Source organism: Rhinoderma darwinii, chromosome 3, assembly GCF_050947455.1.
Source record: "Rhinoderma darwinii isolate aRhiDar2 chromosome 3, aRhiDar2.hap1, whole genome shotgun sequence".
NCBI lineage: Eukaryota > Metazoa > Chordata > Amphibia > Anura > Rhinodermatidae > Rhinoderma > Rhinoderma darwinii.
The window spans coordinates 186,582,166-186,606,115 of record NC_134689.1 but is presented as its reverse complement, the minus strand read 5'-3'; the positions used below and the strand labels follow the sequence as shown (position 1 = coordinate 186,606,115).

Sequence of the window (23,950 nt, the reverse complement as noted above, 5' to 3'; positions counted from 1 at the left end):
TTTAGTGAAAGGAACAGGTCCCATTACGTCACATGGCATGTGCCTTTCTCCAAAGTAAAATTTACAATCCCCAAGTCAGCAGAGAACCTGGTTAGGCAAGAAGCATGGTGAGTCAGAGGCAGCAGCATGGTGAGTTTTACTGTGGCAGGGAGGCTAGGGGGTACTGCTCTCTGTAGCTCTCTGTAGCCTGTTTGTCTTCTATGCAGCCAGCAGCTTCATTGCAATGGTTTATTTTTATCTCCTCCACTCCCCTACAGAGCCCCTGCACACCCGGTGTATCCCCCCCTTGACCCCATACAGACCCTCTGCCCAGGGCCGGCCTTTGGTGTGTGCGAACTGTACGTTCTCACAGGGCGCATCACTCCAGCAGGTAGAAGGGGGCGCTGCGCTGGCTCCCTTCCCCTGCTTTTGTTTCAGAAACGCCTGGGCCAGGCATCTCTGCAGCTGCCTTTCCGCCCGAGCACTTCCTCTCTCAGTGGTGTCCAGCCATAGCGGCGACACCGCGGATGAGGGCGTCCATGCCACCCACTGGGACAGGTGCCCCCATGCCTGGTGGCACCGCTAGCAGCCGCTGTGCCTGCTACAGCTGTAGCGATGCCACATTCAATAGTATCTGCACCCTTAGGATGCAGATACTATTGAACACTATGACAGAAGGGTTTATGAATTATAGCTCTTTTATATGTAGCTGCCTCTTTTTCAAGGGACCAAAGGTAATTGGACATTTATCTCAAAAGCTATTTAATGGGCTGCATGGGCTATTCCCTCGTTAATCCATCATCAATTAAGCAAGTGAAAAGTCTGGAGTTGATTCCAGGTGTGGCATTTGCATTTGGAAGCTGTTGCTGTGAACCTACAACATGAGGTCAAAGGGCTCTCAATGCAAGTGAAACAGACCATCGTTAGGCTGAAAAAAATGAAGAAATCCATATAAAGAGATAGCACAAATGTTAGGAGTGGCCAAATCAACAATTTGGTACATTTTGGAAAAAAAGAGCACACTGGTGATCTCGTGATCTCCAAAAGGCCTGGACATCCATGGAAGACTGGATGATCGCAGAATCCTTTCCATGGTGAAGAAAAACCCCTTCACAACATCTAACTAAGTGAAGAACACTCTCCTGGAAGTAGGTGTATCAGTATCTAAGTCATCCATAAAGAGAAGACTTCATGAGAGTAAATACAAAGGGTACACCACAAGGTGCAAACCATTAATCAGCCTCAAAAATAGAAAGGCCAGATTAGACTTTGCCAGACAACATCTAAAGAAGCCAGCCCAATTCTGGTACAGTATAAAACTAAGATCAACCTGTACCAGAATGATGGGAGGAAGAAAGTATAGAGAAGGCTTGGAACAGCTCATGATCCAAAGCACACCACATCCTATGTAAAACATGGAGGCAGTGTGATGGCATGGGCATGCATGGATGCCAAAGGCACTGGGTCACTAGTGTTTATTGATGATGTGACTTAATTCTGAAGTGTTCAGGGATATACTTTCTGCTGAGATTCAACCAAATGCAGCAAGGTTGATTGGACGTCGCTTCACAGTACAGATGGACAATGACCCAAAACGTACTGCGAAAGCAAGCCAGGAGATTTTTAAGGCAAAGAGGGGAATATTCTGCAATGGCCAAGTCAATCACCAGATCTCGACCCGATCGAGCATGCATTTCACTTGCTTAAGACAAAACTTAAGGCAGAAAAACCCACAAACAAGCAACAACTGAAGACAGCTGCAGTAAAGGCCTGGCAAAGCATCACAAAGCAGGAAACCCAGCGTTTGGTGATGTCCATGGGTTCCAGACTTCAGGCAGTCTTCGCCTGCAAAGGATTCTCTACAAAGTATTTAAAAAAAACAACATTTTATTTATGGTGATGTTAATTTGTCCAATTACTTTTGAGCCCCTGAAATGAGGAGGTTGTGTAGAAATATGGTTGCAATTCCTAACTTCAATTGCATCTGAGTTTTGGGGGAGGGGAATAACCTTATTTGCTTGCATCATTGGCTGAGGCGCTTTTTCCATCACAATGAGGTTGAGCAGGCAGACAGGGCTGTGACGTGCCTGAACCTCTGATGTCACAAGCTTGCCAGGGAGAACACTACTACGGGAACATGGTCAGGTGGATATGTTTTATATATTTTTAATAAATTGTTAATTTTCACTAATACCACTTGTTTTTGGGTTCTGTTTTTTGTCTAGGGCACTTTTTATATTTTATACTGATGGTGACCAACTCCATTAAGCTTGAATTTGATACTCTATCTGTACCCTGCTACCTGCTTATCACACCACACAGCTCTTCTTCCTTCTCATAGTGCACACATATTTATTTAAATTTTACATTGACTCCTCCCAGCAGCCCACTGTGTTGTGACTGCGGGCGGTGCAGGTCCAGAATCTACAGCAATGTTTACTAACAGCTCCTGTACTTAGAGGACTATTTTATTGTCCATACATTACATAAAAACTAAACACCTAGACATATTAGGTATCTACATTACCGTAATAACCTGAAGAATTAATTGAACAGGTTATTTAGCGTGAAACGTAAATGAAATGTACAGTTTGCTTCCTGTTTAAGTTCGTATGGTCTGATGTAATGTAAAACATTAATACATAGTTATGAATCTGTACCTGTACAAAGCCGCACATTTTGTAGTGGTCAAATAAAGGCAGACTTGGACGATCCTCCCGATACACAGTTATTCTATAGCTTCTTAATAATACTGGTGTTTTTGAAGATTCATCGGTAACATGTAAAGTGATCTGGTTAGTTCCAAGCCCAAGTGGGTATTTTGATACTCTAGAAAATAATTTGTTTATTAAAAAAAATGTTAGAAAATATTAAATGTTACAAGATAATATGTTCAAATATTTACAGCTTTATGTCAATGATCATTTTTTCATGTTTTTTTCTGGGACATGGTTACAGGATTCCTTAACATGAATTTTCTTGATCATAGTGTAATTTATATTCAGTGATAACGATAAAGAAAAACCTGTATGGCTTATTTATGTTCAAAAATTTAATATTTGATTTTTAGAAAGTTTTGTACATACTTCTTTAGTATTTTTAAAAACTTCTGAAGAAACAGAAAATCGCTTTAAGGGCATTATCCCATTTCTCCTCACCAAGCACTGAAAGTGAATTTATTTTTTTTTAGCTCTTTTCTAGTCATTCTATAACATTTAATCCAGTACTGGTTCAGTTACTCTAGAGTATGTACCTCTAATTTTTTTGGCAGTATATTTGTGTATTTATAATGCTTGCCATATCCTTTGACACACTTTCTCCCTTAGAGTTTACAGATGCAACAAGAAAATATCTCCATCATATGTAATATGCAGTAAGCTAAGCAATACATTCAAGGACATATGTCAAATCTACAAAGGCATTTCTACAAAGAAAACTATTTTCTTGCATTAGTTCCAAAAATCATAACCATGTGAATTCAGACAGCATTTATGTTAAAACTTCAGCATTAATATACATATAAATACACATAAAATTAATATGCGCTTTTGAAAAAAACAAGTGCAACAAGGTTAAAAACTTATCGGTTAATTAAATAATTCAATTTACAAAGAGCAGTAAAATAAGTCATAACACATATAAACATATATCTACACTTAGAGCTGGAAAAATTATTGAAAAATGTATAATTGTTGATCAATTAAAAAAATTAAACTATGACCGTAGTAAAACGAAATCATAACTAGAAAATGATTAACCCCTTAATGACCAGGCCTGAAAAGGCCTTAATGACCAGCTAAATTCATTTGTTTTTGCTTTTCCACCTTTCAGCAGCCATACATTTTTTTATTTTATCATTGACGTGGCTATATGAGGCCTTGTTTTATGCGGGAGAAATTGTATTTTTTTTTCAGTGTGGTTTGGTGGGGGGTGTAAAAAAATTACTTTTTAAGTTATAGAATTTATCGTCCCCCAGCCCCAGACAGGGAGACTTCCAGGTCTCCTTCAAATCAAAGGGGTCCATGGGGCAGGTCTAGAGGCAGAAGCAAACCTTCTATCTCAGCCCCTGGCAAGTGCAAGACTTCTGACTCGATCTTTAACCCGGTTAGGGGCAGGCTAACTCCCTTTTTACATTAGTGGTGCCTTCATGTTCAGGGCAAGTGAATCTTAAATATAAGATCAGGCTATGAAATCAATTTTGTAATCTGGTCGGAGGACAAGATGTCGCCACCCAAGTTCCCTTACAATCTCACAGGCTTTTCTGGAGGCTGCCAGGGAATTTATCAAAAAGAAAGTCTTAGAAGAGGTACTTGCAGATATTGACTCTGGGGTATAATCCCCAAGCCAAATGGCAAACTCTGGACCATTATAGATCTCTGGTATATGAACACCTTCATAAGGAAAGGAAATACCTTCATAAGGATGGAGGCGATTCGCTCAGTGGTCTCGTTAATTTAACAGGGCAACTTCGTGGTGAAGCTCAACCTAAAATATGCATACATGCATGTGCCTGTTGTAACACCTATGGCCGGGGGTCATCATTCAGACTTACCCCTTGAGGGCCCCGGCCATGGACATCTCTCTTCACGGCATCAGCTCCCTCCAGGGAGACACTGGCACTCACTTCCGGGTCCTCGGCCTGATTCCTGCAGGGCGCCCTCTGATTCCTTGCCTGAGCATTGTTGTATACCTAAGTTTGTCTTGCAAATGGTCTCCCAGTGTTTTCCAGTTCCCAGTGTTACCCCTTCCTGCTGCCTGTACCCTGTATCCCGTGCTATCGTATCTACAGTGAAAGTCAAGTTGAGTCTTCCGCTGCATCCACGGTGTCACCTGCTGATAAAGTCAAGTCGTGCCTTCCGCTGCATCCATGGTGTCACCTGCTTCCGCTACTGTCTGCATTGCCTCAAGTACCCATTCCGAACTATAGACATTGTTTTGTACCTTGTTGGCCAGCTGCTACCCAGCTACGCAGTACGGCCCAGTGGGTCCGCACCCCGCGCCGTGACACCTGTGACAATGTCATCTCAAGTATGTCTGAGGCTAACAGTAGAGGATCAGGGCTCTTTCAGACACTTTCAGTTCGTCATCCTATCTTTTGGGATCACCACGGCACAGAAGATGTTCCCCAAGTTTGTGACATATATGGTCGCAGTCCCCATACTTAAAGGAATGTTAATCGTGCCGTATCTAGACGACTAGGTGATCAAGGCCGTATCTGCCTTCATCCTAGAAGAGCAGACAAGAGAGACCATTAGCTTCCTGACAGAACTATGGATTATCAATAAAGAGAAGTCCCATCTAACTCCCTCAAGAGTCTGCCAGTTTCTAGGATTTGTGGTAAAAACAGAGATAATGACACTGACTCGGTCCCCAAAGATGGCGGAATCGATCAAGACACAGGTCAGGGACTTGTTAACTGCTTTGCCGGTAATTATTCGCTAGACCATAAGAGTATTTGGTTTGATGTTAGCAGCTATAGAACCTGGTTCTTAGTCTAGGTGGCATATGCAGGCCCTCCAGCAGGAGCTGCTGTTGAGGTGGGAGGGGTGCACAGACTCCCTATGAGAGTCTTTCATTCTGTCAGGGGAATCAAAGAGATCCCTAATCTGATAGTTGGCATTAATGCACGGCAGGTCCATATCTCCTCCCCTATGGGTCACCTTGACAACAGGTGCATCATACATCATACATCCTTTGCACCTTGACAACAGGTGCAAAGGATGGAGTGCTCATACATTGAGGTAGCAGCCAAGGGTCTTACCTGGGTAAAAAAAGTACTTTCCCCTCACCCGATTTCTATTTTTGTTAATTTGTTATATTTAAATATTTCAGATCATACAACTTATTTTAATATAAGATAAAAACAACATGAGTAAACAGAAAATGCAACTTTTAAATGATTATTCCATTTATTGAGTATACAGATTTAATCAAAGCCTAAATCACCCATGTGAAAAAGTAATTGCCCCTAATAACTGCTTATGCCACCCTTGGCAGTAACATCTGCAATTAAATTTTTTGCGATAACTTGCGATGAGTCTCGCATGGAAATCACTGTGGAGGAATTGTGGCCAACTCTTCTTTGCAGAATTTTAATTTGGCTACATTGGAGGGTTTCCGAGCATGAACTGCATGTTTAAGGTCTTGAGGGTTATCTAGATGTTTTTTGGCAAATGTGAGACAAGCCTTTCTGTTCTTTTCGGTCATGAGTGGTTTTCGTTTTGCAACTCTCCCTTGGATGCATTATTTGACCAGTGTTTTTCTTATTGTAAAATCGTGTACATTGACCTTAACTGAGGCGAGTGTGGCCTGCAGTTCTGTAGATCTTCGTCTGGGTTCTTTTGTGTCCTTCTGGATGAGTTTCCTTTGCAAAATTCGTGAAATCTGGGAAGGTTTACCACTGTTCTAACCTTTCTCCATTTGAGGATATTGGCTCTCACTGTGGTTTGCTGGAGTCCCAGAGCCTTAACAATGGCTTGTAATGTAAGCCTTTCAAGACTAATAAAATTACTTTGATTGGCATCTTTATTTAAATCTCTTTAGAACGTGGCATGTGCTGCTGTTTGAGACCCTTTTCTCCTGCTTCACATTGCCAGACAGATTCTATTTAATTGTTGTTTAGATTCAACAGGTCTGGCAGTAATTATGCATAGGTGTGGCAAGTAAATTTGAAGCTAATTGTCATTTGAATTTGGTTAACTGGTTGATTTAGTAGCTAAGGGGGCAATTACTTTTTGACTTAGGGCCAGGTTGGGCTGAAAAGCCTTTTTCCTTCAATAAATAAAATCATCATTTAAAAAGAGCCTTATGTGTTTACTTGGGTTATCTTTGTCTAATATTAAAAGTAGTTTGATGATCTGTGTGACAAACAAAAATAGAAAAATGAAGAAAATGTTTTCACAGTACTGTACATAAAACCGGCAGTCCTCATCCTTATGAGAGAAGTGGCTTGGGCGATGAATTGGGCAGAAGATCATACGGTACGCATAGTGGCAATACACATCAAAGGCACTCTGGATGTTTGGGCAGATCACCTCAGCCGCTACATTAGAATTCCGGGGAGTTGTCTCTCCAACCTAATGTGTTCTCCCGGATAGCCATCGTGGGGTGTAACTTATATACATAATGTAATGTCCAATGGGGTTTTGGAACCCCTGGGCTACTCCTCCGTAATGGAGTAGCTGCTGGCCAAACAGGTAAAATAGAGTCACTGGTAAATGGAACCTTGGAGGCAGCTGAACACAGTCAGATAGTAGATAGTGGATACTGGCTGGTGCCGGATAACTAGAAGCAGGGTGGTGCCGGATTACTGGAAGCAGGCTTGTGTCGGACTACTGGAAGCATGCCACAGAGTACAGAATACTGGATTGATCATGGACACAGGATGCAGGATACAGAACTGGTCACGGACCAAGGATTCAGGATACAGAACTAGTCACGGACACAGGCTAACAGTTGGTTAGTAACAACACTGCTCAGGCACTTGGGAGTTGGTGAAGGTGCCTTAAGTAGTCCTGGGAAGCAGCAGGAGTGGTTGGGTAATGTTTGTATTTCGTGCGCACTGGCCCGTTTAAAGGCAGCCAGAGCGCACGCGCACTAGGGATCCAGCGACTGTGAACCACAGAAGACAGAAAGTGTCGAGTGAGGTACGAGACCCGGCAGCGGGGCCCGCCACTGGCGTTACAGTACTACCCCTTACGCCCCCCCTTCTTAGGTCCATAGCATAGGAGGAACTTCTTGATTAAAGCTGGGGCATCAATGTTCTCTTCAGGCTCCCAAGATCTCTCCTCAGGAACAAAGCCCTTCCAGTCCACAAGATAAAAAGTCTTTCCTCCAACCCTCTTGCGGTCCAGAACCTCCTTGACTTCAAAGACATCAGCCGAACCCCTAGGGTTGGTAGTAGACAAAGAGGACTTACTGTACCGGTTGAGGATCACAGGTTTTAGGAGAGATACATCAAAAGAATTGGGAGTTTTAAGGATAAGAGGTAAACGTAACTTTTAGGACACCGGATTAATCTGTTGGAAGACTTCAAAGGGACCGAGAAACCTAGGAGCAAATTTGTAAGAGGGAATTTTCATGCATATATACTTAGAAGATAATCAGACCTTAACTCCGGGAAAGAACTGAGGAGGCGTTCTTCTTTTCTTATCAGCATACTTCTTCATGCGATTTTATTTTGAGCACACTTGGTACAAGAGGAGACATAGTCCATAACATATTTGGGCAACGTGGGCCACCAAAAGAGGCAAGAGATAAAGCCCTGAGTTTTGCGAATGTCCGAGTAGCCTGCCAACTTGGAGTTATGACCCCAGAAGAGAATTTTCTTCCTGTCAATTGGGCAAACAAAAAATGTTCCCGGGGGGAATGTCTTTGATCTGCAGAGGGTTAACAGGAATAATATAGGAACGGTTAATAATATGTTGAGGATTCTCTTCTAGGTCATCTGTCTCAAACGAATGAGACAGTGCATCAGCCTTGACATTTTGTCAGCAGGGCGGAAATGGAGTTGATATTTGAATCTGGCAAAAAAATTCCCTCTGGCTTGACATGGATACAGATGTTGTGCAAACTGTAAATAAGTGAGATTCTTGTAATCAATGTAGATGACAATTGGGTGAGCAGAACCCTCTAGCAAATGTCTCCACTCTTCTAAGGCCAATTTTATGGCAAGCAGCTCACAGTCTCCAATGGAGTAGTTCCTTTCAGCTGTAGAGAAGAGTTTTGAGAAGAAGCCACAGGAGACAGCTTTACCCCTGGACTTCTTTTGAAAGAGAAGTGCTCCAGCACCAATGGAAGAGGCGTCAACCTTCAACGAGAACTGCCGAGACACATCAGGATGGTGAAAAACTGAGGTAGAAATGAAGGTCCTCTTGAGATCAGTGAATGCAGATTCTGCTTCAGGTCCAATCTTTAGAAGATTGAAAAGATTGGGAACTGGCGATAGAAATTTGCAAACCCCAAAAATCTTTGTGTGGAACGAAGACCTAGAGGACGAGGCCAATCTAAGATGGATTTTACCTTTTCCGGATCTATCTGAAGTCCATAATCAGAAACTATATATCCCAGAAAGGGCAAGGATTTATTTTCTAATACACACTTTTCTAATTTGGCGTAGAGATTATTCCCCCTTAACTGCGAAAGTACTTGGCGAACATGCTTCAGACGAGTAGTCAGATCTGGTGAGTAGAACAAAATATCGCCCAGATACACCACCACACAGACATACAGTAGATCCCAGAATATGTCGTTCACAAATTCCTGGAACACAGCTGGAGCATTACGCAGTCCAAAGGGCATCATAAGATATTGTAGTAATCGTCTCTGGAGTTGAATGCGGTTTTACACTCGTCACCTTCACGGATACTGATCAAGTTATAAGCCCTGCATAGATCCAGCTTTGTAAAAATCTTGGCCCCACGTAGTCTGTCAGCTCAGAGATCAGCAGTAAGGGGTACTTGTATAGTGATTTGGTTTAAACCACGATAATCGATACGAGGCCCGAGGGATCCATCCCCTTTCTCGACAAAGAGGAAACCGGCTCTGGCAGGAGAAGTAGACTTTCTAATGAATTCCCTCTCAAGGTTCTCCTTGACATATGCTGTCATGGCTTAAATACATCAGCATATCAAGCATACTGTGGAGGCAGACCAGGAAGAGACTGAAGTACAGGAGGTCGGACAGGATGAACCGGGCACAGACAATTATGTAGACACCGAGGTCCCCACTGGAGGATTTCTCCAGATTTCCAGTCAAGAATCGTAGCATGTTTACGGAGCCAGGAAAGTCCCAGCAGGATTAATAGCTTCAGGAAGAACATAGAAGACTATCAATTCAGTGTGTAGAGCTTCCACTTGTAATTTCAATGGTTCGATACGGGAGATAATTGGATCCAGCAGCGCATGTCCATTCACAAAAGCCAGTGCTAGGGGTTTCTTTAATGGAGTCGTATGTAAATAGAGACAATCCACTAAGGCTTGTTGGAAAAAATGTCCTGCTCCAGAATCCAGATAAGCGGGAACAGGATGAAATGCTTCACATGTGAAGATAAGGACTGTAGTAGAAATTCTAGGAGAGAATTTTGCAGAGGACATAGATTCACCTAGGGTAGTCTCTCCTATCAACCCTAGGTGCTGGAGTTTCCAGGCTTTTGAGGACACTGACGCACGTAATGGCCCTTTCTTCCACAGTACATGCAAAGATTAGCGAAAGGGTCTGAAACTCGGCCGGGTAAATGGGCCGCACATAGAAAAAATGTGAAGTTGACGGGCCGCATTACTTTCAAATTTAATATATACAAAATTATTGTTAATGAATTAGCTATTTGAACTACTATAACAATACTACATTATGTCACGATCTGTGGGTATGGACCCACTGGGCCATACCGCTGTAGCGCTATAGCAGCTATCCAAATAGTGTACCAAGTCAATGTATATATAGTCCAAGCACAAGGGTACCTGTAATAGTTCAGACAGTAGCAATGGCTCGGCTCAGATGGGACCTTGCCAGCAGACACCAGGCGTTGTGTAACACAGCAGGCGTGACCGGTGGCACAACACAACTCCAACTTTCTAAGGCACAGGTACAAGGTAGCACGGGATACAGGATACAGGTATCAGGTACTGGAACACTGGGAACAGGATAATACAAAGGGACCATTTGCAAGACTAACACGGGTAAACACAACAACGCTCAGGCAAGTAGTAAAGGGGCAGGGCCCTTCATATAGTCCAAGGGATCATGGGCTAATAAATGATTATTTTTATGTGCGCGCGCTGGCCCTTCGCGGGACACAGCAGAACGGAGCAGAAGTGAGTGCTGGCATCTCCTAGGGAGAAGGTGTGGTCCAGCGCTCACAGATCCATGGCTGCGGGGTGAGTAATCACGACAGTCCGCGGCCGTGGACGCTACACATTACTATAATACTACATTACTATAAAATGACTGCATTACTATAATAATACCGCTACGTTTAAACTTACCGGAAATTTGAGAATTTACACCACGTGCTTATTTTAACAATCCAGTTTTCCAGTTTAAGTGTCGCTAAATGCAGTCTGGCGGCTCAGTTGGCACCATTTGGCAGATTCAAGAATGTCAAGATTGGGCAGCCCCTTCTTAGACAGTGCCACAGTAGATATTGCCACATTGCTCTCTATAAATATTGCCACAGTGCCCTCTGTAGATATTGCCACACTGCCCTCTGTAGACAATGCCACAGTGCCCTCCGCAGATAATGTAACACTGCCCTCTGTAGATAATGCCACAGTGCCCTCTGTAGATAATGCCACAGTGCCCACTGTAGATAGTGCCACAGTGTCCTCTGCAGATAGTGCCACAGTGTCCTCTGTAGATAGTGCCACTGTGCCCTCTGTAGATAGCGCCACAGTGCCCTATGTAGATAGTGCCACAGTGCCCTTGGTAGATAATGCCCAGTGCACTCTGTAGATAGTGCCACACTGTCCTCTGTAGATAGTGCCACAGTGCCCTCTGTAGATAGTGCCACACCCCTTTGAAGATAGCGCCACCCCCTGTAAATAGCGCTACCCCCCTTCCCTGTAGATAGTGTAATTTGCGGCTCAGTTGGCAGCGTTTGGCAGATTCAAGAATGTCAAGATTGGGCAGCCCCTTCTTAGACAGTGCCACAGTAGATATTGCCACAGTGCCATCTATAAATATTGACACAGTGCCCTCTGTAGATATTGCCACACTGCCCTCTGTGGACAATGCCACAGTGCCCTCAGCAGATAATGCCACACCACCCGTAGATAATGTCACACTGCCCTCTGTAGAAAATGCCACAGTGCCCTCTGTAGATAGTGCCACAGTGTCCTCTGCAGATAGTGCCACAGTGCCCTCTGTAGATAGTGCCACTGTCCCCTCTGTAGATAGCGCAACAGTGCCGTATGTAGATAGTGCCACACTGCCCTCTGTTGATAGTGCCACAGTGCCCTTAGTAGATAATGCCACAGTGCACTCTGTAAATAGTGCCACACTGCCCTTTGCAGGGATTGCCACAGTGTCCTCTGTAGATAGTGCCACACCCTTTTGAAGATAGCGCCACCCCCTGTAAATAGCGCTACCCCCCCTTACCTGTAGATAGGGCCATTGGGACTCCATCTAGGAGTGGAATCCCCAGCCAGAGTATAGGCTGGGGATTCCGCTCCTAGAGGGAACCCCTGATATCACTGCCCATATATGGGCAGTGACGTCAGGAGATACTCTTGGAGCGGAATCCCATACCAGAGCGTCGGCAACGAAGATTCCACTCCAGGAGTAGCCACTGATATCACTGTCCATATATGGACAGTGACATCAAGGGCTTCCCCAGGCACAGCGCTTAAAGTAGCGCTGTGTCCGGGGAGTCCTTGGCGAGCGGAGGAGCTTTCTCTGCTCCTCTGCTCTGAAATAATGCTGAAGCAGGGACGTGACGGTTTCCTGCTTCAGCATTGGGTTCAACTGTATCCACGTCCTGAGGACGCAGATACAATTGATAGTGGGACATACCTCCGGCCGCCAGGGACAGTGGGACAGAGCCCGGAATCCCGGACTGTCCTGCTGAATCCGGGAAGGTTGGGAGGTCCCCATGGGAATGTAGTGCTATCTACAGGTCCTCCTCAATTAATTAGAATATCATCAAAAAGTTTAATTATTTCAGTAATTCAATTCCAAAAAGTGAAACTCATATATTATATAGATACATTACACACAGAGTGATCTATTTCCAGCGGTTTTTTTCCTTTAATGTTGATGATTATGGCTAAAAGTTAATGAAAAACCAAAATTTAGTGTCTCAGAAAATGTGAATATTATATAAGTGCGTGGCATGGAGGCGATCAGCCTGTGGTAGTGCTGAGGTGTTATCAATGCAGCGTGGCATGGAGGCGATCAGCCTGTGGCACTGCTGAGTTGTTATGGAAGCCCAGGTCGCTTTGATAGCGGCCTTCAGCACGTCTGCACTGTTAGGTCTGGTGTCTCTCATCTTCCACTTGACAATACCCCATAGATTCTCTATGGGGTTTATGTCAGGTGAGTTTGCTGGCCAATCAAGCACTGTGATACTGTGGTTTTTAAACCAGGTATTGATAATTTTGGCAGTGTGGGCAGGTGCCAAGTCCTGCTGGAAAATGAAATCAGCATCTCCATAAAGTTTGTCAGCGGAGGGAAGCATGAACTGTTCTAACATTTCCTGGTAGACGGCTGCGTTTACTCTGGACTTGATATAACACAGTGACATGGCTCCACAAACCATCACTGACTGTGGAAACTTCACACTGGACCGCAAGCAACTTGGATTGACGCCCCTCCACTCTTCCTCCAGACTCTGGGACCTGGATTTCCAAATGAAATGCAAAATTTACTTTCATCTGAAAATAGGACTTTGGACCACTGAGCAACAGACCGGTCCTTTTTCTCCTTAGCCCAGGTAAGACGCTTCTGAAGTTGTCTCTGGGTTATGAGTGGCATGACACAAGGAACGCGACAGTTGTAGCCCATGTCCTGGATGCGTCTGTGTGTGGAGGCTCTTGAAGCACTGACTGCAGCTGCAGTCCACTTCTGGTGAATCTCCCCCAGATTCTTGAATGGCCTTTTCTTGACAATCCTTTCAAGGCTGCTGTTATCCCTTTTGCTTGTGCACCTTTTTCTACCACACTTTTCCTTCCTCTCAACTTTCCATTAATATGCTTGGATACAGCACTCTGCTAAATAAGCTGGCTGTCCACAATGTCCTTTTGTGGCTTACCCTCCTTGTGGAGGGTGTCAATGACTGTCTCCTGGACAACTGTCAAGTCAGCAGTATTCCCCATGATTGTGTAGCCTACTAACCCAGACTGTTGGACCATTTAAAGGCTTAGCAAACCTTTGTAGGTGTTTTGTGTTGATTAGCTGATTAGAGTGTCACATCATGAGTCTACAATCTTGAACTTTTACTCAATATTCTAATTTTCTGAGAGACTAAATTATGGGTTTTCATTAGCCATAATCTTCAACATTAAAAGAAAAAAAGTGCTGTAAATAGATCACTCTGTGTGTAATGACTCTATATATTATATGAGTTTCACTTTTTGAATTGAATTACTGAAATAAATAAACTTTTTGATGATATTCTAATTCATTGAGAAGAACCTGTACGGGGGGGGGGGGTGTGATATCTACAGCGGGGGTTGCACTATCTACAGGGTGCTGTGTGGCTATTGCTCACCTGCCACCAATGATCCACTGGGGGAAAGGGACTGCACTTTTTCATGATGTCATAAAGGAGCGCCGATGCATTGCTCCTACGGCCTGGTCTCTCCTCTCCCGAGGGAGCTACGGTGCACCACAGGCCGCAGATGACAGCCTCAGGGGCCGCATGTGGTCTGCGGGCCCCTGGATTAGTGGAATGTCTATGCTGCCGCTCTTGGTTGGATAATCTGACCCACTCAATCTGCATAGGCTCATGAGAGGTTGAAGCAAAAGGTGGTAAATAGGGGTCACTGAAAGTTAGATGCCAGTCTATGCTACCTTCTCTCTTTAAGGACTTCCTGGGAGTGCTCTCGGATCCTCATATCTATGTGTGAAGCCAGAATAATCTGGGCATCCAGGGTAGGAGGAAGGTCACGGCACGCTAGTTCATTGACTGTTCATCGAAGGTTGCCACCAACGTTGCCATTCCAAGCGAGCTCTGCTGCCAAAGTATGGAATTGTATGGCATACTCTCCCACCGTTAAACCTCTTGGCGAAGTAACAGAAGCAAAGCAGCGGCTGAAGAAGTACGGCCAGTTTCCTCTAAAAAGGTCTATGAAAAGCTGCAGATTTGAAATTTCCAGTCCCTCACGTTCCTAGATAGGTATAGCCCATGCCAGGGCCTTGCCAGACAACAGGGAAACAATGAAGGCTACTTAGGTTTGATCTGACATAAACAGATGAGCATGTAATTTGAAATCTATTTTTCATTGGTTGAGAAAGCCTCGATAGGTTTTCACTTCTTCATCGTAACTATGTGGAAGTGGCAAAGAATTTATGCTTCCGGAGCTGACTGAAACTACGGCTGGCTCAGGAGCGGCAGCTTGTGGGTTTGCCAGCTGTGTAACAGGAGCAATGTCCAGGTGATTGACCAAGGTGTTAACTGCCTGCAATAGCAGATCTTGACATAGTCGGAGGTCTCGCATATTGTCTTGCATGACCTGAACAGCAGTCTTGGGTTTGCCAGCGGGTTCAATGGCCTGAGTAAACTGCAACGTCAAATGGGGTTATGGAACCACAGGGCTACTCTGCCGTAACAGTGCAGCTGCTGGCCAGACAGTCACTGGTAGTTGGGACCTTGGAGGCTGCTGGACACAGTCAGATAGTAGGTATTGAATACTGGCTGGTACTGGATTACTGGAAGCAGGCTGGTGTCAGATTACTGGAAGCATGGGTAGTACTGGGAAGCAGCAGGGGTGGTTGAGTAAGTTTTGAATTTCGTGCGCACTGACCCTTTAAAAGGCCACCAAAGTGCGCACACTAGGGATCCGGCCATGAGCCGCAGAAGACAGAGAGCGCCGAGCGAGGTACGAGACCCGTCGGCGGTGACTGTTGTCAGATGTGGGGCCCGCTGCCGGCGTTACACATAATATTGGCTTTTGTTGTTTATTTCATGTTATTATTATTATTGTACCATTACGTCGCATTGATAGTGCAGGCTCCGAAGCGGAACCTGCACCATGACCTTGGGGTGTCAACTGTATATTACTGCTGACACCCTCTGGTAACGGCCAGAACCGGGGCTATTCTCCAAACCGGCCAATTAACCCCTCAGATGCTGCGCTCAATAGAGAGCGCAGCATTTGAGGGGGTTTTACCCGACTGGCACCCCAGGGACTCAATCGCTGTGTTGCCATGGCAACCAGAGGCCAAATAACATCCATGTCTGCCTTGTATGGAAGCTAATGAGGACCCGCCGGAGCAGGGTCCTCATTGGCTTGCTGTCTGTGAATAACTGACAGTTCTAATATACTGCACTATGTATGTAGTGCAGTTTATTAGAATGGCGATCGGGGCTTCAGGTCTAAAAAAGTTAAAAAAAAGTTAACAAAAATGTTGTAAAAAAAATAAAAAAATACAAGTTTCGAGCAAAAAAGAAAAAAAAAGACAAACTGCCTTTTTTCCCATAAGAAAACTTTTATTATTGGAAAAAAACAAAAAACAAAACTATACATAATTGGTATCGCCGCGTCCAAAACGACCCAAACTATAAAACTATTATGTAATTTATCCCACACGGTGAACGCCGTAAAACAAAAGAAAAACAACGCCAGAATCACTGTTTTTAGGTCACATTTCCTCCCAAAAAATTTGAGTAAAAAGTGATCAAAAAGTCACATTTACTCCAAAATAATACCAATAAAAAAGTCAGCCCTTCCCGCAAAACAAAAATCCCTGACACAGCTTTGTCCACACAAAAATAAAAACGTTATGGGTCTTAGAATATGGCGACACAGAAAACAAATTATTTAAAAAAAAAAATTATTTTATTGTTCAAAAGCTGCAATACATGTAAAAAACTAAATAAAGTTAACATTCAATTTATGGCGCACGGTGAATGCCGGAAAAAAAACAATAAAAAAACTGTTCCAGAATTGCTTGTTTTTGTTCATTTCCTCTTGAAAAAAATGAAATAAAAAGTGATCAAAAAGTCGTATGTGTCCCAAAATGGTACCAATAAAATCTACAGCTTCTCTTGCAAAAAAACAAGCCCACACACTGCTCCATCAACTGAAAAATAAAAAAGTTTTGGCACTAGTAATGCGGTGATGAAAAAACATCCTGATGTGCAGACATTCCTTCAGTTTCAGGGCTATAGTATTTAGGAACTAGAAAGAGAAGGGACAAAGCACAATTGCTGAAGACGAGGCGACGGTCGTCCGTATTATACGAGGGAAATACTTTCCCAGCAAAATTTCACAAACTACAAAGGAGAAAAAGTCCCCAAATGTGCAGAGTTACAAAAGGGGGATAAGAAAAGGACACCGTTTATCAGTGCCACACTGGCCTATGCATAACAGATTGCTTCACAGCGTACCACACATCTATGGATAATTGTATTATTTACCCCATTATTACACCCTCTTATTATACCCTGATGTACTCCACACAGATTACATATGCCCCACATTATATACTGAAATACCAGTAATACTCAAACAAAACTACTACCAAGCAAAATCCACACTCCAAATGGCGCTCCTTCCCTTCTTAGCCGTACAGTGTGCCCAAACAGCAGTTTACGTCCATATGTAAGAAATTACCATACCCGGAAGAACCCACTTGATATTTTATGGGGTAAGATTCTCCAGTGGCACAAGCTGGGCACAACATATTGTGCGGTGAATAGGCATATTAGTGGAAAAATTGAAATTTTCACTTTGCATTATCCACTGCGTATTCATTTCTGAAAAACACCTGTGGGGTCTAAACTCTCACTACACCCCTTGATAAATGTCTTTAGGGGTGTAGTTTCCAAAATGGGGTCACTTTTTTTGGTACATCAGGAGTTTTGCGGATGCGACATGGCGTCCGCAAACCATTCCAGCAAAATCTATGCTCCAAAAGTCAAATACCACTCCTTTTCCTCTGAACCTTCCCATATATGTAAACAGCCGTTTATAACCACATATGGGGTGTTACCATACTCGGAAGAAATTGCTTTACAAATGTTGTCATGCTTTTTCTCCTTTAGTCCTGGTGGAAATGAAAAGAAACATTAGCTAAAGCTAAATTTTCTTTGTCAAAAATGTCGATTTTAATTGTTACGGCCTACTTCCAATAATTTCTGCAAAAAACATTTGGGGTCAAAATGCTCACTATACACCAAGATAAATTCCTTGAGGGTGTAGTTTTCCAAATGGGGTCACATTTGGGGGATTTCCACTGTTTTGGCAACGAAAGAACTCTTCAATCTTGACATGGTGCCTAAAATATATTCTAATAAAAAGGAGGCCCCAAAATTCACCAGGTGCTCCTTTGCTTCTGAGGTCGGTGTTTCAGTCCATTTCCACACTAGGGCCACATGTGGGATATTTCTAAAAATGGTAGCAATCTAGGCAATAAATATTGAGTTGCGTTTCTTTGGTAAAACCTTCTGTATTACCAAAAAATTGATTAAAAGTGAATCTCTGCAAAACAAAATTAAATTTGTATATTTCACCCCTATTTAATTAATGTGAAATAAAGAAACTTTCTAAATGCTGTTTTGAATACTTTGAGGGGTGACGTTTTTAAAATTGGGTTTACTTATTGGGGGTTTCTAATATATAAGGCCCTCAAAGCCACTTCACAACTGAACTAGCCTCTGTAAAAACAGGCCTTTGAAATTTTCTTTAAAATGTGAGAAATTTTAAGCCTTGTAATGTCCTACAAAAATAAAAGGATCTTCAAAAAACTATACCAATCTAAAGAAGACATATGTGGGATGTTAATTAGCAACTATTTTGTGTGGTATAACTACCTGTCTTACAAGCAGATATAATAAAATTGAGAAAAATGCAAATTTTTGCAATTTTTTCGCCAAATTTTGGTGTTTTTTACAATTAAATACTGAATGTATCGACCAAATTTTGGCAGTTTGACTTTATGTTAAGTCCAATGTGTCACGAGAAAACAATCTTAGAATCGCTTGGCTAGGTAAAAGCATTCTGAAGTTGTCATGGGGTTCGTTAGGTCAATACACGATCAACAGAGCCAGTGACGACAGGGCAACTCCAACAGGGTTTATTGCATCCAAAGCTGACAGAACAAGTCACGTTCAATGCAAGAACAACACACAGTCCACAAGATAAGGTGATCACAGGAACATCTTCAGAGCGCTGGCCTCAGCTTCAGCTCTCCTAAAGGTCTAAATCCAGAAGCTCTGAAGATGTTCCTGTGATCATCTTATCTTGTGGACTGTGTGTTGTTCTTGCCTTGAACGTGACTTGTTCTGTCAGCTTTGGATGCAATAAACCCTGTTGGAGTTGCCCTGTCGTCACTGGCTCTGTTGATCGTGTATTAACCTAACGAACCCCATGACAACTGGTGTCAGAAGTGGGATCAACAGAGTGCAGGAGAGATGGACAGAGGTCTGAACACCAGGATGTCTATCGTGAGGAGAGCAATTGTGTTTTACCAGGAGGCAATGGACTGCCTTGGACCAAAGTTTACAGAAGACATTGAACGCTGGGCTTGGGATAAGGCTTTGACTATGGCAAGGAAGGAACAAGTTCTTGTGCGAGCTCGGGAGTTGCACCAGGAGACCATGGATGCTCTGGGATGTTTGGCCTCCAAGGATGATAAGTTCTGGGACTGGGACTGGAATTGGTGTCTGGCAACAGCGGAGCGAGAGGTGCCGCAAACATGGTGTGAACGGCCAGCACAGTGTTATAAGGATTGTGCAGGTGCTCCAGGCTCGGATCGCTGCAAATCTCCAGAGAAGGCTCCAGAGTGTCCTGAGGTGAGTGATGTGACGTCTGTGGGCAGCTTATACCATAAGACATGGGAGCACCAGGAAAAAGTAAAGGATTTTGGGCTTGATTCAGGACCGGAAGGAGTGAATACAGAGAATGTCAGTGTATCTGCAGAAACGGGTCCTGTGGATGATGAAGATGCAGGAGATGTGGCTAGCATTCGTGTGGATGATAAAGATACAGGAGATATAACTAGCACTGGTGTGGATGATGAGGACACAGGCGATATGGCTAGCACTGGACCTCCTGAAACCTTTGCTACTGAGATCACCAGTGCCAGTTCTGAAAGCCCAACTGAGGTTAAGTCACACGATACAGCCCCACTAGTGAGCAATGATGTTTGTGCTTCTCCTGGCGATGTGTTTCCTGCATTCCCTTCACCCCAGGATTTCCAAGAGGTTGAGGAACCCAACTGTATTGTTACCTGATTTGTCTGATTTGTCTTTGTCCAATGATGTTGTGGATATTACGGTCAGTATGGACTCTCCAGGCGCACAGTCTTCCAACATGGATGAGGATGACACTGGAGTGTCAGCGAGTTCTAAGGTGGATATAAGGGCTTGTCCTGGGGAGGATGGAGAGCTTCTGGATTTAGACCTTTAGGAGAGCTGAAGCTGAGGCCAGCGCTCTGAAGATGTTCCTGTGATCACCTTATCTTGTGGACTGTGTGTTGTTCTTGCATTGAACGTGACTTGTTCTGTCAGCTTTGGATGCAATAAACCCTGTTGGAGTTGCCCTGTCGTCACTGGCTCTGTTGATCGTGTATTAATCTAACGAACCCCATGACAGAAGTTATTACCACATAAAGTGAAACATGTCAGATTTGAAATATGAGGCTCTGTCAGGAAGGTCAAAAGTGGCCACAGCGGGAAGGGGTTAATAATCCATTCCTTCCTTTTTTTTTCATTTTGTGTTACACCCATAGTGTGCTGATGTTTCTAATCACTGGATAACAAGTGACATTTTTTAGGGAAGATGACATTTTAAATTTTAAATACTGTTTAGTATGTTTTCCCCCCTTATATAACTTATATCATGAGTCAAAAGTTTTGATGAGCCTGAAAATAGTGGGTTTGGGGACAAGACAATGTCAAAAATTGTAAAATGAATTCAGCCAATTACAATTTTTTTCATGTTCCTTGCAAAGATGCCCCATAGTGCACCCCATTGCTATACCATATAGAGAATGGATAGGGAGATTCCCCATTTTGGAAGTACGCTGCGGGTGTTAGCTATGTATTACAGCTGACACCTTGCACTAACGGTCAGCAACAGAGATCGCTCTGATCCTGGCTATTTAACCACTTAGATGCCACAGTCCTTAGCGACCACGGCATCTAAGCCGTTAGAAGGAGGGGGTGTCCCCAACTGACAGCCCATTGGTCCCCTGAAACGCGATCGTGGAGTGCCGATGGTTATCATGGTACGCCGGGGGCCTAATAAAGGCCCCCAGTTCTGCCTTCTTTCTTCTACTGTTAAGCGCTGCCTTTGGTAGGGCTTAAAAGGAGCCTGTAAGAATTACAATACACTGTCATACATTAGTATTGCGGTGTATTGAACCAGCAATCTGACATTGCTGATTCAAATCCCCTAGGGGGACGAATAAAAAATGGAAAATATAGTTAAAGAGGCTCTGTCACCACATTATAAGTGCCCTATCTCCTACATAATCTGATCAGCGCTAGTAAAAAAACAACAGTGTTTTTTATTTTGAAAAACGATCATTTTTTAGCAAGTTATGAGTAAGTCCCACACAAGCTTTACCAAAGTGTCGGGAGTGTGAATAGACATTGCGTCCTGGCTCGAGATGATGTCTATTCACTCTCAAGACACTTCAGTAAAGTTAAAGGAACAGTGTCATCACAAATAATTTGTTTATATGTTAAAGATGTTAGTGCCTTAATATAAACGTTTATTTTCATTTGTGTGTTTGTGTTTTACTGTTTCTTATTTTCACACTTTTTCTTCCCTATGGGGGCTGCCATTTTTTGTTCCATTTCTGTGTGTGTCGATTAACGACACACACAGACATGGAATACGGCAGCCACAGTCCCATAGGGACTGCGAACGGCTCCCGTCCCATTGACTGCCGTGTACGGCGTCTGTGTGGGAACTGCGCATGCGCCGCTCCCACACAGTCCTATTCGAAATTGGCGCCGTCCGGCGCCATTTTCCCGTGGACCGGAAGTCGCGGCTGGACAGTAATATTACTACTTCCGGTCGCGGCTTCCGGACAAGTGCACATGGAACAGCGGCAGCAAAGGGAGCGGACGGGCCGCGGCGGCAGGAGCAGGTAAGCGATTTCAATGTATGTTAGTGTTTGTGTGTGTTTACTACTGCATGTAAACCTACTACACTGTGGGTTACCTCAAAAAATGGCGACACACAGTGTAGGAGGTTAAACCTTTCAAACCCCTCGTTTATCCCGGCACTAGCCAGGATAAAGGAGGGGGGATTGCTGAGAGCTCACTAGAGCGATAGCTTTTAACCCAATGTTGCAATGCTGCAATTTTGGGAACTAGCTCCAAACAGCTCCATCTAGTGACCAAAAATGGGTAGTATTATAAATTTGAAAAAATTTATAATATTTCCTGACTCGCGAAAAAAATAAAAAAAATTTGAACAATGTTTAATCACCCACACACTAAATGTTTAAATTTTAAAAAAAAAACATGTTTTTGGGGCGACACCATGCCTTTAATGTGGGTATATGTGACAGCAGAGCATGATTTAGCGAGATCACGCTGTGCGGAGTACAAATGGACATGAATGGAGAGAAGTGTATGATGCTGATTGTTCAGCGTCATACACATTTCTTTACAACGCCTACTTGGTCAAAAGTTAAAAAACGCCCAGTTGGGCATTAAGAAAGTAATTAGCATAAATCTCAAATTGCTCATAACTTGCTCAAAAATGATTGTTCTTCAAAATAAAAAACACTGTTGTTATCTACATTACAGCGCCAATCACATTATGTAGGAGATAGGGCACTTATAATGTGGTGACAGAGCCTCTTTAAATGAATTTTTCAGTAGTACACAAAAAGTATAAAAATATTGACATTTGAAAAAAATCATTTTCCTATTTTTCCTCTAAAGTAATGTAAAATAATAAACAAAATTGGTATTGCCGTGTATGTAAAAGTCTGAACTAGCGCACTTATTTTTTTTAATAAAAGGTGACCTAAAAGCCGCATATACCAAAAAATGGTACCAATAATAACTACAGCTCGTTCCGCAAAAAATGAGCCCTCACACTGCTCAATCGGTGAAAAAATAAAAAAGTTATGGTTTTCAGATTATGGCGACAATTATTTTTTTTAACAAATATTTTTTTCTGTGTAAAAGTAGTAAAAAAAACTATATAAGTTTGGTATCGCCGTAATCTAATTGACCAGCAGAATAAAGTTAAGTTGTCGTTTTTACCGCACAGTAAAAGATGTAAAAAAAACCTCAAAAAGAAATGGCGAAATTGCATTTTTTTCCCAATTCCATCCCACAAAGATTTTTTTTTTCAGTTCTAAAGTACATTATATGGTACTTAAATAGTGCTAATAGAAAATTCCACTACTCCTGCAAAAAAATAAGCTTTCACTCCACTCCATTGACTAAAAAAACAAAAGTTATGGCTCTTGGAATGCAGGGAGTGAAAACAAAAAAACAAAACATGGCTTCAAGGGGTTTAAGGGGTTATCTGACGGCTATTTAAAGAAAAAAAAATTAGCCCAAAAACCCTGTAAAGTCTATTTAGCATCCTTCCAGTATAATTCTTTAGAAAAAGTTTATTTCATTACCTGCTCATTCCCGATATTACACCAGTGCTGCTGTTCAACTTCCTGGTTTAGAGGTGGGACTTAGTGTTCCAGCGTGCTGAAAGACTCCAAATCCCGGTATCCTCCTCTTTCCCCTCCAGCTCTGGTAGAGCTCGATGACGAGTCAACACAGACTTGAGGGGAAGACATCCCGAGGTGATGTGATGTTGTCGACTTTAGATACTCAGAGACACCAGCACTGAGCTCTGGAGAGAGACACTCCAAGTCTCCATGCCAGAACCCACCCCCACTGCTCACTAGACCCATACAGATGTGAAGCTGACAATTACTGCCAGCTGACCAGCATAGTGAGCTTCTGTTCCTCGTCCCTCCTGGCCGCTGGGTGGCGCTTCTGCAACTCTTCTTCGTGCAGCCTCTAGACATCCAGCACATCGTTGAGATAAAAGATTTAGCAGATTGCAAGCCGCAGGTGCATGTCCTCTTTCCCCACTAGCCCTGGTTTTTCCGCTCTCCGACCCGCCTCTCTAGTATTTAATTTCAGTCAATCACATGACCAGAAGAGGCAGTAAATTTTACACTGTTCTAGCCCCCTGTGGTTATGTGATCAATGACTACCCGACACAGACTGGAGGGAGAGACATCCCGCGAACACATGATGCCGTGTCGGAGCGTCACAGCAGAGGAAGAAATGACAGTATTTCCTGTACCACGTGACTGTAAAGAAGAACGGGGG

At 43.3% G+C, this 23,950-nt stretch overlaps 1 protein-coding gene across 1 annotated transcript in view; it reads right to left on the bottom strand.

Annotated features, from left to right (window-relative positions):
- CPED1 (cadherin like and PC-esterase domain containing 1) overlaps positions 1 to 23,950 on the bottom strand; it is a 328,476-nt gene that overhangs the window by 141,611 nt on the left and 162,915 nt on the right. Inside the window, exon 15 of the mRNA XM_075857143.1 lies at positions 2,640 to 2,808. Coding sequence (XP_075713258.1) covers positions 2,640 to 2,808 — 169 coding nt within the window. The remainder of the gene's footprint in view (positions 1 to 2,639; positions 2,809 to 23,950) is intronic.